Source organism: Callospermophilus lateralis, chromosome 12 (assembly GCF_048772815.1).
Source record: "Callospermophilus lateralis isolate mCalLat2 chromosome 12, mCalLat2.hap1, whole genome shotgun sequence".
Taxonomy (NCBI): Eukaryota; Metazoa; Chordata; class Mammalia; order Rodentia; family Sciuridae; genus Callospermophilus; species Callospermophilus lateralis.
This window is the reverse complement of record NC_135316.1, coordinates 97,204,404-97,217,794: the sequence shown is the minus strand read 5'-3', so window position 1 is coordinate 97,217,794 and position 13,391 is coordinate 97,204,404. Positions and strand designations below refer to the sequence as shown.

General features: G+C 42.3%; 1 protein-coding gene across 5 annotated transcripts in view; it reads right to left on the bottom strand.

Moving 5' to 3' along the window:
* The window catches only part of Cldn10 (claudin 10), an 89,969-nt gene extending 76,957 nt beyond the window's left edge, over nt 1-13,012 (bottom strand). For 3 of the 5 annotated variants that reach the window (XM_076872505.1, XM_076872507.1, XM_076872509.1), the window contains exon 1: nt 12,856-13,012. In XM_076872505.1, the coding sequence (XP_076728620.1) occupies nt 12,856-13,012 (157 nt within the window). Of the gene's footprint in view, nt 1-12,798 lie in introns of all 5 variants that reach the window. The other 2 variants (XM_076872506.1, XM_076872508.1) reach the window with 1 other exon arrangement.
* Between the last annotated feature and the right edge of the window lie 379 nt (nt 13,013-13,391).

The following is a 13,391-nucleotide window of genomic DNA, read 5'->3' as shown; positions in this document are numbered from 1 at the left end:
GAGGAAAAGATGGTCCTTCATTTTCCCCTGCCCAGCTCACCCAAAGCCCTCATTTTTTCTCCCCTGGTACTGGGGAACGAACCCAGGACCTTGAGCATGCGAGGCAAGCGCTCTACCAACTGAGCTACATCCCCAGTCCTCAAAGTCCCCCTGTTGTCTATGGAGAAAATCAATCTCCTTACAGGATGTCTGGCCTGGTTTTTATGCACAGACGACATCAGGTACATACAGATCACAGGTGTCAACACAAAGTGATTCAGTTAAAAGCAGGACTAGTCCTCCCATCACTCAGCTCCTTCTCCCAGCAAAGATGAGGTGGCCCACTGTGGGTGTGCTTAAAGCCTCTCAAAATGGCAGTTAAACATAAAGGACTATTGTTTCTTCTATTAATTCGAACATATTTACCACTAGGATTAAAATAAGATAACATTAACATATTATGACTCTTATTACTTTGTCTCACGGTTCCTTTTATTTAATTAATTATTTTGGGACTCGGGATGGAATCCAGGGGTACTTTACCATCACGCTACATCCCTCGTTCTTTTTCTTGTTTTATTTTAAGACACAGTCATTTATAAAAACAAACAAATAAACAAAAAACCAAAGGAAATAGATGTTTTAAAATTTATTTCTGTTTGCATGACCACAGAATCTTGGACGTCTTACACTGGAAGTAACTTGAGAAATTAACTGGTCCGTTCTCCCATCTGCAGGAACTGGTTCTCTAACCTGTTTAGCAGAGGACCCTTACATCCTCTGGGTACTTCTAGCCTGTTTATTGTGAGACAGCCTGTTCCACTGTGGGCAATTCTGGCACAAATGTCTTCTCCAGAACCTTCCTAAATCCAACTCCCTAGTAACATCTAGGGAAGATCCTATGGGTTTCTTCCTATTCCCAACCCCCATATATTTTCCTTGTTTTTTTCCCCCTTAAGTGAAACAAATTACTATGAAGTTATTTCAAGGCCTCACTCATCCTCCTGGTCACCCTCCTTGGAACCAATGAACATGGCTTCTGTCCCTGTCCCTTGAAGTAGAATATGCAAGACTAGAACTATGCAATCGAGCACAGGGTTTGATGGGGCATCGTCCTCCTAATCTTGTTGTCCTTACACTGTCAACTATTATTTATAGCTGCCAGATCTTCCTGTCGGTTTGCATTAAACATCTAAAGAGCACAGTTTAAAAATAAATAAATTTAGTTAGTCAAACTATCCTTTCTTGCTCTGTACAATTGATGTCTCAAAGCCAAACATGAAGTCAAGAATCCGTTTACTTGAAATGTTGGTAGGTACTGGGGATTACTGCACTAGGTTAAGGGACTGGAATCAGGTAGGGACAGGTATTTTCTCCCAGTTTTTTCTTGCCCCTTGACCAGCCGGGAATCCTTAGAGTCACCACACTTATCATTTCTACCTCCTAATATCTTCCTCTAGGTCCCCACTGTGCCAATGATCAGGTTTCAACATGAAACACCACAGGATCTTTGTACAGTGCAAATCCCATCATTAACTCTCCGCTACCCTGTTTCTATAACTTCCCAGCTCCTTCGAGGTGAAGTCTGGATCCCTTTGTAGAGCTTGAAGGTCCCTGGCCAGTTCCCCTGAATCTACCTCTGCTGCTGGACCTTCTGCCTCCCCCTGAAGATGCCTCCTATTCCAGTCAATTCCAAGGACTTACTCTCCCCGGATGCACGTGGCTCCCTCCTGCTTCGAGACCTTTGATTGTAGGTGCCAGGCATTGCTGTAATTTGTGTACACACAAATTAACTCACTTAACCTGACCACCCCCCCTGAAGCAGAGAATACTCCCATTTTGCAGATAAGGAAAGTTGAATGTTCAGCTTTCTGCCTGGAGTCACACAGTTAATCAGTTATAGAGCAGGGAGTCCCTTAACCTAAAAAACCTTCTCTCCCTCCTTTTCCCCTTGGCAACCTCTGCCCAGCTTTCAAGACAGTTCGAGCGCTAGCTCTTCTGGAAGTCTAACTGTCCCTGAGCTTCACGGTCAGATGTGCTTGTTGCTCTGGACTGTTTGCTAGGTGACTCTCTTCCTCAACACAGTACATCCTCAGGAGAGGCCTGGGTCCTCTTCCTTCCCAAGACCCCAGAGGCTATGTTCTGCACCATGAATACAGGAACTGGATATTTACAGGGCTCCCTTTACAGCTGTGATATGGCATCAGGACAACTTGCCAACTGTCAACCTTTGATATATTTTTCCTGATACACACAGAACTCTAGCAAAAACCTCACTGTGGACAAGTTGGCTCCTGAAAACCAGTCCAGTTATCCTAAGTTCGACTAAGAACCATGTAGTTTTCTCTAACATACATGACCTTAAAATGCATAGTGACAGGAAGTTTTATAACGACTGAGTCCAGCATAATGTTTGCTCAGATGTCCTTCCAGTGCCTTTCCTTTAGGATGAGATGTAGTCTATGCTCAGTGACAGAATCTGTCCAGTGGACACGCAGTAGCCTCGTCTAGCTGCACATGTGGTCAGACGGACAATGAGCAGAGAGAATGAACCCTATGAAGGACAAACCTGAATGATTTCTACACAGAATATTCAGCAGGAGAAAACACTGACCATCAGATCTGCACGTGACGTCCTCAAGGAGAGACGGGACAGCAAAACCCTCACCTTGCTGATACCTAAGCTAACGAGAGCAAGGGATCCACTGTCCACAGGGTTAACTGTACTTCCTTGTTTTCTGTGTTCTCCGTGCTCTAGTGTCTGGGGCCTCCCAGGGCTAGCCAATTCTTAGAAATAACAAGACTTTCATACTCAAACCAAGTGATCCAGAGCATACCCCCGCTGCTCCTTATCAAGCTCTGGTGCCTCACATAATCCCCTACCCTAGTCACCCAGGAACAGGACTCAGAGCCTGCTGATGATTTCCTCTAGCCAATCCGACTCTTGCTTAGTCCAATTACCCTGCCTTGCACGTCTTTCTTTTCTAACAAACAAAATTAAAAAAAAAAAATTTAATAAAAACACTGGTGCACGCTCTTCCTCCACCCCTCTGCCTCCTGACCAACCTGTGCTCCCCCATGTGTCCCATGCTGGCCTCCTGCTTTTAGGGGTTCTTTCTTGGCACCCAATTAAAATGTCTTGCATGGCGCTCATTTCCCTGTCTGTTGTATACCTGGTTAACACAAGCCCAGGTACATTTCAAACCATACACTAGTGTAAGTATATGGGATTGGTTTCTTTCACTTGATTTCCCCCACAAATTTTTGAAGTACCTGCTATGGTTTTGATGTGAGGCGTCCCCTGAAAACCCCTGTTAACGCAGGAATAGTCAGAGGTAAAGTGATTGGATCGTGAGAGCCACAACCAAATCAGTCCATCCTAGTTTAAATGGACTCACTAGGTGGTAACCGTAGGCAGGTGGGATGTGGCTGGAGGAGATGGGTCACTGGGGCTGTGCCCTGGAAGGGTTGTTCTTCCTCTCTCTCTGCTTCCTGACCCCGTCATGAGCTGAGTAGCTTCCCTCCGCTGGGCCCTTCCCCTGTGATGTGCTGCCTCCCTTTGGACCCAGAGCCGTGGAGGCAGCTGTCTATGGACTGAGACCTCTGAAACTATGAGCCTCCTAGGTTGTTCTTGTTGAGTATTTTGGTCATAGTGTCACAAAAGCTGACTAAAAGAGTATGTAACTAGTTTTCCTCTTCCCCCTCCTTCTCCAGAGAAGGGAAATAAGGTGAATTTAAGGAGTTTATCCAAAGTCACACAAAAATTTAGTGACAAAGCTAGGATTTAAGCACAGATTTTGGGGCTGGTACTAAATGCTGACCATTTTCCCAAAAGATTTATGGAAGACCACAGAGGTATAAATATGGTCCCCTGTGATCCTCAGTTGCTCTGCATGTGAAATGGGAACTGTAGAATGCCAGTCTTCTGAATGACTGAGAGCACATGTGAAAGTGCTTTGTAAAATGTGAAGTGTGGTTGGCATACATTTAAAAATTATCCCAACCAGTGGCCTCATGTTACATTCTCAAAATCGCCATTGACAACATGACAACTTATCATGATCACTGCTCGTGATGTGCCAGAAAGGGTTTTACACCACCATTTCTTAGAACAACACGATGAGGTAAGAATTATCCCCATTTACAGTTGAGAAGATGGAGTCTTTGAGAGGTTAAGTAATTGGCTCAATTTGCCTAGTTAACTTGAGCTTTCTGGAGCTATAACTTAAACCAATACATTAAACAATTTGTCACAGTTTCTCACGTCCCTCGGTGCTAGGAATATTTGGGTAAATGTTTGTTCTTTCTACCTGCTTCAGTAGCAAAACACCCCAGACTCGCTGGAGCCCTTCCTCCCACTGTGGAGCCCTAAGGGGCCTTTCCCCTGCTTCCCAGCTGACGCAAAATATAGCTGACATAATGGACAGACTCACATCTTTAGTAAGAACCTGACAGCTAAGTGCCGAGTAGTCTTGCCTTATAAGAAACAGCAAGTGCCAGGTGTGGTGGTGCATGCCTGGAGTCCCAGTGACTCGGGAGGCTGAGTCAGGAAGATCTCGAGTTCAAAACCAGCCTCAGCAACTTAGAGACGCCCCAAGCAACTTAGTGAGACCCTGTCTCAAAAATAAAACACAAAAAGGGCTGTGGCTGTGGCTTAGTGGTTAAGTGACCCTGGGTTCAATCCGTGGTACCAAGAAAAAAAAAGAAAAGGAACAGCAAGTTTTAGGCACAAACTACAGTCTGATGAGCACAGTATTCTTTTTTTAATTTTTAAAATATTTTTTTAGTTATTGATAGAACTTACTTATTTATTTATTTTTAAATGCAGTGCTGAGAATTGAATCCAGTGCCTCACACATGTGAGGCAAGTGTGCTACTGCTGAGCCCCAGCCTCAGCCCAACAGTATTCTTTGCGTTATTACAGACATGACGTAAGACATGTGTCCATCAGGTTTTGGATTTCAGGAAGCAGCTAGTGTGAAACAAATGGATAAAGTGGAAGTAATGACTGTCTTCTTAGAGATGAGAACTTTGAAGGCATTGAAAGAGGTATTTGTAGTGATAATTGCTACCATTGTGGAGAGCTTTCTTTCACATCACCTATGTTATCTCATATAATCATCATTTAGCAAAAACCCTGAAGTTAAGAGAGACTGAGACTCTTAGTAAACATGGAGCCCATCAGACTCCTAAATCCAACCTCTAAATGAAAATGTCTCAAACTTTCAATGTGCATAGGAAGACTCCTAGAGATCTTGCTATGCACATTCTAACTCCAGTTAGAAAGGAAGCCATCAAGAATAAAAACGATAGTAAATGCTGGAGAGGATGCGGAGAAAAAGAAACCCTTTTATGCTGTTGGTGGGATTGCAAAGTACTACAACCACTAAGGAAATCAGTATGGAGGTTCCTCAAAAGACTGGGCATGGAACCACCATATGACCCAGGTATACCACTTCCTGGCTTTTATCCTAAAGAATTAAAGTCAGAACATTGTAGCAATACACGCATATATAGAGAGACCCATGTTTATAGCAGCATGATTCACAATAGCCAAACTGTGGAACCAACCTAAGTGCCTGTCAATGGAAGAAGGGGTAAAGAAATTGTGGTGCACATACACAACTGGATTTTATTCGACCATTAAGAATGAAATTACATCATTTGCAAGAAACAGATGGAACTTGAGAACATTATGTTAAGTGACATAAGCCAAACTCAGTTTGTCAAGGGTTGTGTGGTTTTTCTCATATGTGTAAGCTAGAAAGGAAAAAAGAAAAGAAAGGTTGGGAGGGATCTCGTGAAAAATCCAAGGGAGATAGTAGAGTAGGGCAAAGGAATAGGTGGCAGAAGTGGGTAGGGGGCATCCAGGGAAAAGGGAAATACTGGGGAATTATATTGGCCAAACTTCATTGTTACATTGTGTGTATGTAGGAATACGTAACAAAAAATCCCACCATTATGTATAATTATAATGCATTATACTGGAAAAACATTTTTAAAATATTTTTAAATGCATATTCTGATTCAACAGATCTATAGGGAGGCTGAGATTCTGCATTTCTAATAAACTTCTGGGGGATACAGATGCTGTTGGTGTGCAGATCACACTTCAAGAATTAAGGCTCTGAATTCCTGTGCTTCTTAAACGCCTCATAAAAACACTGTGGCTCTTTACCTCCCTAAGCACTTCCCTAGGGCTTTCTTCCTTTGCTAGAGCCTGGAGATATGTTTGGACAATCTCTTTGTATCTTTTAATATCAGAATTTAACACAGTACAGAGTTTCTTTGTCCATTTACTTAATCCACATACCTTTACTGAGTGCTTGGTAAGAGCCAGACACAGTGGTGGCTATGAAGGATATTAAGACAATCAGCTGCACACCTATTAAGACTCGGGAGGCTGAGGCAGGAGGATCATCAAGTTTGAGGCAAGCCTTAGCAATTTAGCAAAGCCCTAAGCAACTTAGTGAGGCCCTGTCTTCAAATAAAAAAATAAAAAGGGCTGGGGATGTGTCTCAGTGGTTAAGCACCCTTGAGTTCAATCCCCAATACAAAATGGAAAGGGAGAGTGAGAGGGAGAGGGAGAAAGGAAGGAAGAAAGGTAAAGAAAGAAACAGAGGAAAGGAAGAAAATAAAGAGAGAGGGAGGGAGGGAGAGGGTTCTGGCCTCTAAGAGAACACCTATCTGTGGAGGTAAGATTTCTTGAAATATCACTAATGCTTCAGTGAAGAACATCAGCATACTGACTCAGGACTCCAAGTCCCGATGCAGACTGCTTTGGCAGGTGATGTCCCTTTGGTGGCTTTAATTCCATCTTCTCTGCAAGGCCAGGCACTGGCCTTTGTGCCTTGCAACATGATTGACAGGAAGAAAATTTCATGGTGGCTCATCCTGACCAGGTTCTACTATGAAATTACACTTTGCCTCCCTTGGCTTATGATTGTGTCAGTTCACTTATGAAATGATGCCATTGAAGCCAGAATTAGACAGGCAGATAGGCAAGGGTCAGATCCAGAGAGGGGAGGATTGAAATGTGAATTCCTTCGGAGCCCTTCCTGCACCCTTAACAAGAATCAGCCCCTGCTCCAACCTGTTGCTAAGGTAACCTGTCCCAGGAATTGCCCCTCCCTACAGGGAGTTATAAAGTTATTAATTAATGTGTCCTGGGCTGCTCCCGTCCGTCGCTTCCCACCTTTTGGCCATCTTACGGAGTATCTCCTGGGTCTAGTCACAATGGCAGGAAGGAGAGAGATAAGGGGAAGAGGGCAGGAGAACAATGGAAGAAGTTAGAACGCTTCTTGGCATACCAGGATACCAGCTGTGGCCCCCTTCTCCCTCCCGGGAGAAGTCTATGTGACCCCTTTTTATATAAACCCTGGTTTATATGCTTGCCTTGGTGTGCTTCTCTAATGTTATACTTCAATATGTGGGGAAGCAGGACTGGTCACAGGTCACCGGCAGTATCACCACTGTCCACTGGGACAAGAACACACAGGATGTTTCTTGGGCTCACTCTTTGGGAGCAAAAACTCCCAAAGATGAAACTTAACTTCTTCTGTACACTTTTAAATAGCTTTATAGGAATTTGGGACACATCATGAAATTTAATTCACAGTTAATTTTAATACTAAATTTGTGTAATGAAACTAAGTCTCAGCAAAATTAGGATCTTAGAAAATGGATTAATGATAATTGTCATGCAAGGACACAGGTATCTATTAAAAGCGTAAATATTTTTCAGAACATCTAAATGGTTAAATTTTCCCTCGCTGATGCTGCAATCAGCTTTTTGTTTCGTTGATTTATTTACTTCTATGATTTAATCATGGACTAAGGCACTATGCTATGGTGTGAATGTTTTTGAATGTTTTATGGTGTGAATGTTTTGTTCATATGTCGAAATTCCAACCCCCAAGATGATCATTTTAGCAGATGGGGCCTTTTGAGAGGGATTAGGGCACAAACGGGATTAGTGCTAATGTAAAAGAGGCCCTGAGAGCTGCTGTGCCCCTCCCACCACGTGAGGACGCAGAGAGAAGGCGCCATCTAGGAACCAGCCATTGAATCTGTTGGTGCCTCTATCTCGGACTTGCGAGCCTGAGAAAGAGTGTCTGTTAGAAAGAGTGTCTGTTAGAAAGAGTGTCTACCTAGTTTATGGCGTGGTGTCATAGCAACATAAAGAGCTTAGTAGGCATATGCTTCAACAAGCAAGAAATCTAAAATTTCAATAACAGATAGCTCCAGCTTCTCTCCGCAAGTGAAAGAAAGCTCACAGAAAATTCCCTGTCTCAAGCAAATACCATTCCATGGGCCCTATTCTTATGGCATGACCCTTGAGAAGGTTCACCCTCCCACAGGCAGCCGGTATCATCTGTCTGCAGCTTCCAGGCTGGGCTTTGATTTCATTCCACTGAAATCCTGGCACCTATGCTTGAATTATGTGGTCATTTGAGGTCATTGAAACCTATCTCAATCCAGTAGCTGATAAAATTCTAAGGAGCAACATGAAAAACTAGTCAAGATAATAGATAAGGAGGGTGGGGGCCCTAATTTCAAGAACAATTATAATAGAGGACCTTTAATAGCTATGATTCTTTGTTGAACTTCCACTGCCCAGTGCTGATGCATTGTGAAGCTCTTGGATTGAATTTTAGGTTCAGAGATACTTTAAGGGACTACTGGAGTCCTGTTCTCTTGGTTTATGGAGGAGAAAATCTGTGGATGAGACTCAGAGTCTTATTACCAAGTCCATAAGACTAGTTTCACAGCTAGTTAATAGAAGAGGCAGAATCTGGATCTCAGTCTGCTGAGCTGGAATCCAGAGATCTTCCTTCTGTAACTCCCTTCTCAGCTCAGCACACTGTAGCCTCCTTCCAGAACACAACACTGTCCCATCACAGGCTCTCTGTAGACTCACACGCTACAATGGTCATGGTCATTTGGTCATTTTGCACATACGTATCCAAAGCCCACTATGCACCAGGAGCCCAGGATGAACACACACATCGAATCCCTGTCCAAGGTGGCCACGATCCAACTTCAAGTCTTCCTTGGAGCAATGCTTCCCATCCACTCTTCCTCTTGAAAAAAATACAGTTGTCCCCTGGTGTCTAAGTGAGGTTGGCTCCAGGAGCCCCCTCCCCGCCAGGACACTACAATCTGTAGGTGCTCAAGTAACTGCTTCACCTCTGATAGATGCTTTGCTTTTATAGTTAAAACATCCCTGTCCCCATTGAGAGAAAAACAAAACACAAGAGGACAGGAGACACAGCCTATGGTGGAATTTGGGTCTTAAAGACACTGAATTGGAATCAAGAAGATTTGATGTCCAGGCCACTGTGGAAATTGTTGGTGTCTCTGCAGTATTTTCATGAAATTCATATCACAGAACTGTATTTTGACAGAGGCCTGTATTTTCATAATAACTGAATGTTCCTTAGCCAAATAGCTACCAAATTCTTTAAGCTATAAATCTTTACATCAAACCTTTAAAGGCTGTAGTCATGATTAATCCAAATGGTTCCCCTTAAAAAAAAAAAAAGTGGCTATGCTGGGTGTCCAAGATAAAAGAAAGGACAACTAACAATGAGGTTATGTAACCAGCAAGAATAAAACAACAACAACAAAAAGTCCTCTGGTTTCCCTTGTCCCTTCAGGAGGCTTAATCTGGCCTAAATCTGAAAAGATTTGTCTCAAATTAACAATGCAGGCTTAAACACCTTGTTTGTTTGTTTAATGACATAATCATTTTCACCCATTAGCTTCTGAGTTCTTTTCTCAATTTGTAATTATTGCGATGTTTGAGAGCTTATTGAACAAATAGCACTCTGCTCCTTCAGAATCACATTGTCAAACAGGAGTAATGAAAAGCAACTGGCAATTTTAGCAAAGAATCCATAGGGATCAGGAAATCCCAATTTGTGGGGCCCCCTTTCCTTTGGCAATATGAATCCGTGTGTTCCTGATTTGATGTTCCTGATGTTGTTCCAGGCTTCTACAGTAAACTATGTCTCTCATAAAATTGATTCAGGATGAAGAAAAAAAGGTTATGTCAAATTAATTTTGTGTCTTCTAATGGGCGCATTGTCAGTTCAGCAGATTTTAAAAATTACTTCTTAGGTACAGGAGATACAGCAGATACAGAACACATTATTTTTACTATTGCAAAACAAAGTCAACTTTTAAAATAAAGGATTGTTTTTGAGGGGGTGCTGAGATTGGAATCAGGGCCTCACCCACGTTAGGCAAGCACTTGATCGCTGAGCAAAGGCCAGGGAAACCAGAAGGCCTTTTTTTTTTTTTTTTTTTTTTTTTTTGAGCTAGCAGGTTTTATTTTATTCTTGCTGGTTACATACCTTCATTATTAGTTGTCCTTTCTTTTATCTTGGACACCCAGCATAGCCACTTTTTTTTTTTAAGGAAATCATTTGGATTAATAACGACTACATCCTTTAACATTACTCCCCTGCAATCAAGTTTTAAGGGTAGAAGATTATTTAAACCACCATCAACACTTCTTAGCAATACAAGTTATAACTGTGTGTTCTCTAAGACGCATTTGAGGAAGTAGCCAATGAAGTCATTGAAATCTACCATTGTTCTTCAATCAACATTGGAGCTAAGGTTGAACACATAGTCTTCTCAATAACTGGATTTTATTAAGGAAAATATGATGAAACATAATACAGCATTTTTTTTTAAAGATGAACCCAGTTAAGAACAAAAAACCAGACTTACCCACATGCAATGTCTTCCGCTTACTGTCCAAGGTAGGAAAGGGCCAAGAGGTGGCCATGGAGAAAGAATGACCCAAGAGGTATGCAGAATGACAAGAGTGTCTCCACAAACACGTTACTCTTTTCTTTTAAATTTTGCCCTGATTCTAGGGAAACTTACTATGGTGGAAGGAGTGGTTTTTTGTTGTTGTTGTTGTTTGTTTGTTTGTTTTAATATCCCAGAACAAGTTTAGAAGTTGAGCTGGAGAGAGACATGGCACAGCTTCCTCCAGTGGTTACTGAGGATAGCACCTGTCACTCCAGGGCTGCCTAGTGTGGCCACGCTTGAACATTTCTGATGCCTGTCATTAGAAATCTCCTGGATTTACCTAAGTATTCTCTCCTTATCCCTTGGCACTCGCTGTAGACTAATGACATGCATAGTTGACACAAAACCCCACAAAATATTATGCTTTAGTAACTCCCTAGTTAAAATTTTATTTCATTTTCTTTTCTGGGGCCAAGGTACAGTTTTACCATTTGATTGTGAAAAGTCTGAATTTTACCAAAACCCAGGAGCAAGCCTGAACACAATAAGCCCATGGCTTGTGGAAGATTTGTAAACATAAAATTTTCAGAAAGCTGAGACAGAGAATGATTCTTAGAATGACATAAAAGTAAATAACATCTGGGTTTGGTGACGCACGCCTGTAATCCCAGCAACTCAGGAGGCTGATGCAGGAGCATAACAAGTTCAAGGCCAACCTCAGCAACTTAGCAAGATCCTGTCAAAATAAAGAGTAAGCTGGGCATAGTGTCACCTGTAACCCCAGCAGCTCAGGAGGCTGAGACAGGAGGATCATGAGTTCAAAACCAGCCTCAGCAAAACCGAGGCACTAAGCAACTCAGGGACACCCTGTCTCTAAATAAAATACAAAATAGGGCTGGGGATGTGGCTCAGTGGTCAAGTGCCCTAATCACCCCCCAAAATAAAATAAAATAAAAAAGGGCTGGGGAGTGCTGGGGTTGTGGCTCGGTGGTAGAACACTTGCCTAGTCTGTGTAAGGTTCAATTCTCAGCAACGCATATAAATAAATGAATAAAATAAAGGTCCATCAACATATAGAATTTAAAAGGGGGGGGGGGCTGAGGATATGGCTTAATGGTAGAGCACCCATGGGTTCAATCCTCAGTATTCCAATATTGAAAAAAAGAAGGGAAAAGAGAGGAGAAAAATCAAATAACAAATAATTTCCCTGGAGACATCCTGAAGTATGAAAGTACTGTTTTTTAAAAAATTCTTCTTTAAGACACATATACTTATGATAAAGTTTCAAATATACTTAAAGATCAAAGCTTGGATGCATTAAAAGCAACAAAACACCTAAAAGAGAAAGTTCTTGGCATTTGGCATTTTTCTTTCACTTAACTGCTTTTTTTTCCTTAATCACTAAACATGATTTAAAAAAAGAAAAAATGGAAACCCCTCTGAAAACAGAGTTCCTTCCCTCAGTGAATTCTATCCATCATCTCACATGTTCCCATGACTCTGGGGGAGAAGATAGACCCTTGTCCACCACTGTCTCCCCACCACACAGATGTACTGTATACACATACACACTTCCATGTACATGTTGTGTACGTCTATGTGTACACTTATGTCTAGATACATCAGATGGCCTGAGGAAGCACAGGAACTTAGGATAAGTATGGTTTACTGAAAAGACAGAAGGAAGGAGAGAGAGTAAGTCAATGACAGTTCTTCCAACATAGAACAAATGACCCATCAGGATTCCTCTCTGACTGAAGGAAATTGAAACTAGGTGACAACACAACCCAGCTGTGTCCACCCCTTTCTTTGGCGTTTATTATTTACATTGGGTATTTATAAAAGATCCACGGGTTATTCTGAACTGTCCTTTGTCATGTAAAATAGATGATTTCATCATTTCAGCGAACATCATACACCCCATTCATCCAGGGCAAATTTTGGCCCTTTAAGCTCACACAGAGTTAACAGGACACTATACTCAGGCACAGTTGGGGGGAAAAGTAACATTTCACTTTCAGCAAGCAAGCTGTTATGTGCTGTTATATTTACCTTCTACTTTGAAGATAGTAAAGTGCGGTCGGCAATGGAAAGAACCCAACGCGTTACCTGCGCAGTTCATCCACAGACCCTGGTAAACCCAAGTGGCTGTTATCACCGAAGATGCGCGGGTGGTGACTTTCCACTCGTTGGACGCAGTGGCAGCAACCAGAGCTCCAAACCCTCCGACGCCAAACACCAGAGCCGAGATCTGTGCCCTGGACATGTCGCTCAGCCTTCTGCAGTGTCACTGTCCAGACCGAGCGCTTTGGTGGTCTAGGCATGCAGCCGACACATAACACTTCGACAAATGTTGCAGCCAGCTGATGCGGGTAGGTGACAGTATCTCATGCTCAGATGGCCTGGGGAAGTACTGGCATTTAGGACAATAATCGGTAACTTACCAGTATCATTTTAGAGACAGCCTAAAATCATCTGATTTCCTACACAGATATTTACCCAAAATTAGTAGGTAAATTTTAAAGGGTTTGGTTTTTGCATATTTTTTTTTTACTTAGTTCCAAGGTTAATGCTTAATTTTCTGTTAGCCTGAAGATTAACGAACCATGCAACTACCAGATATTACAAAGTACAGATTATACAGT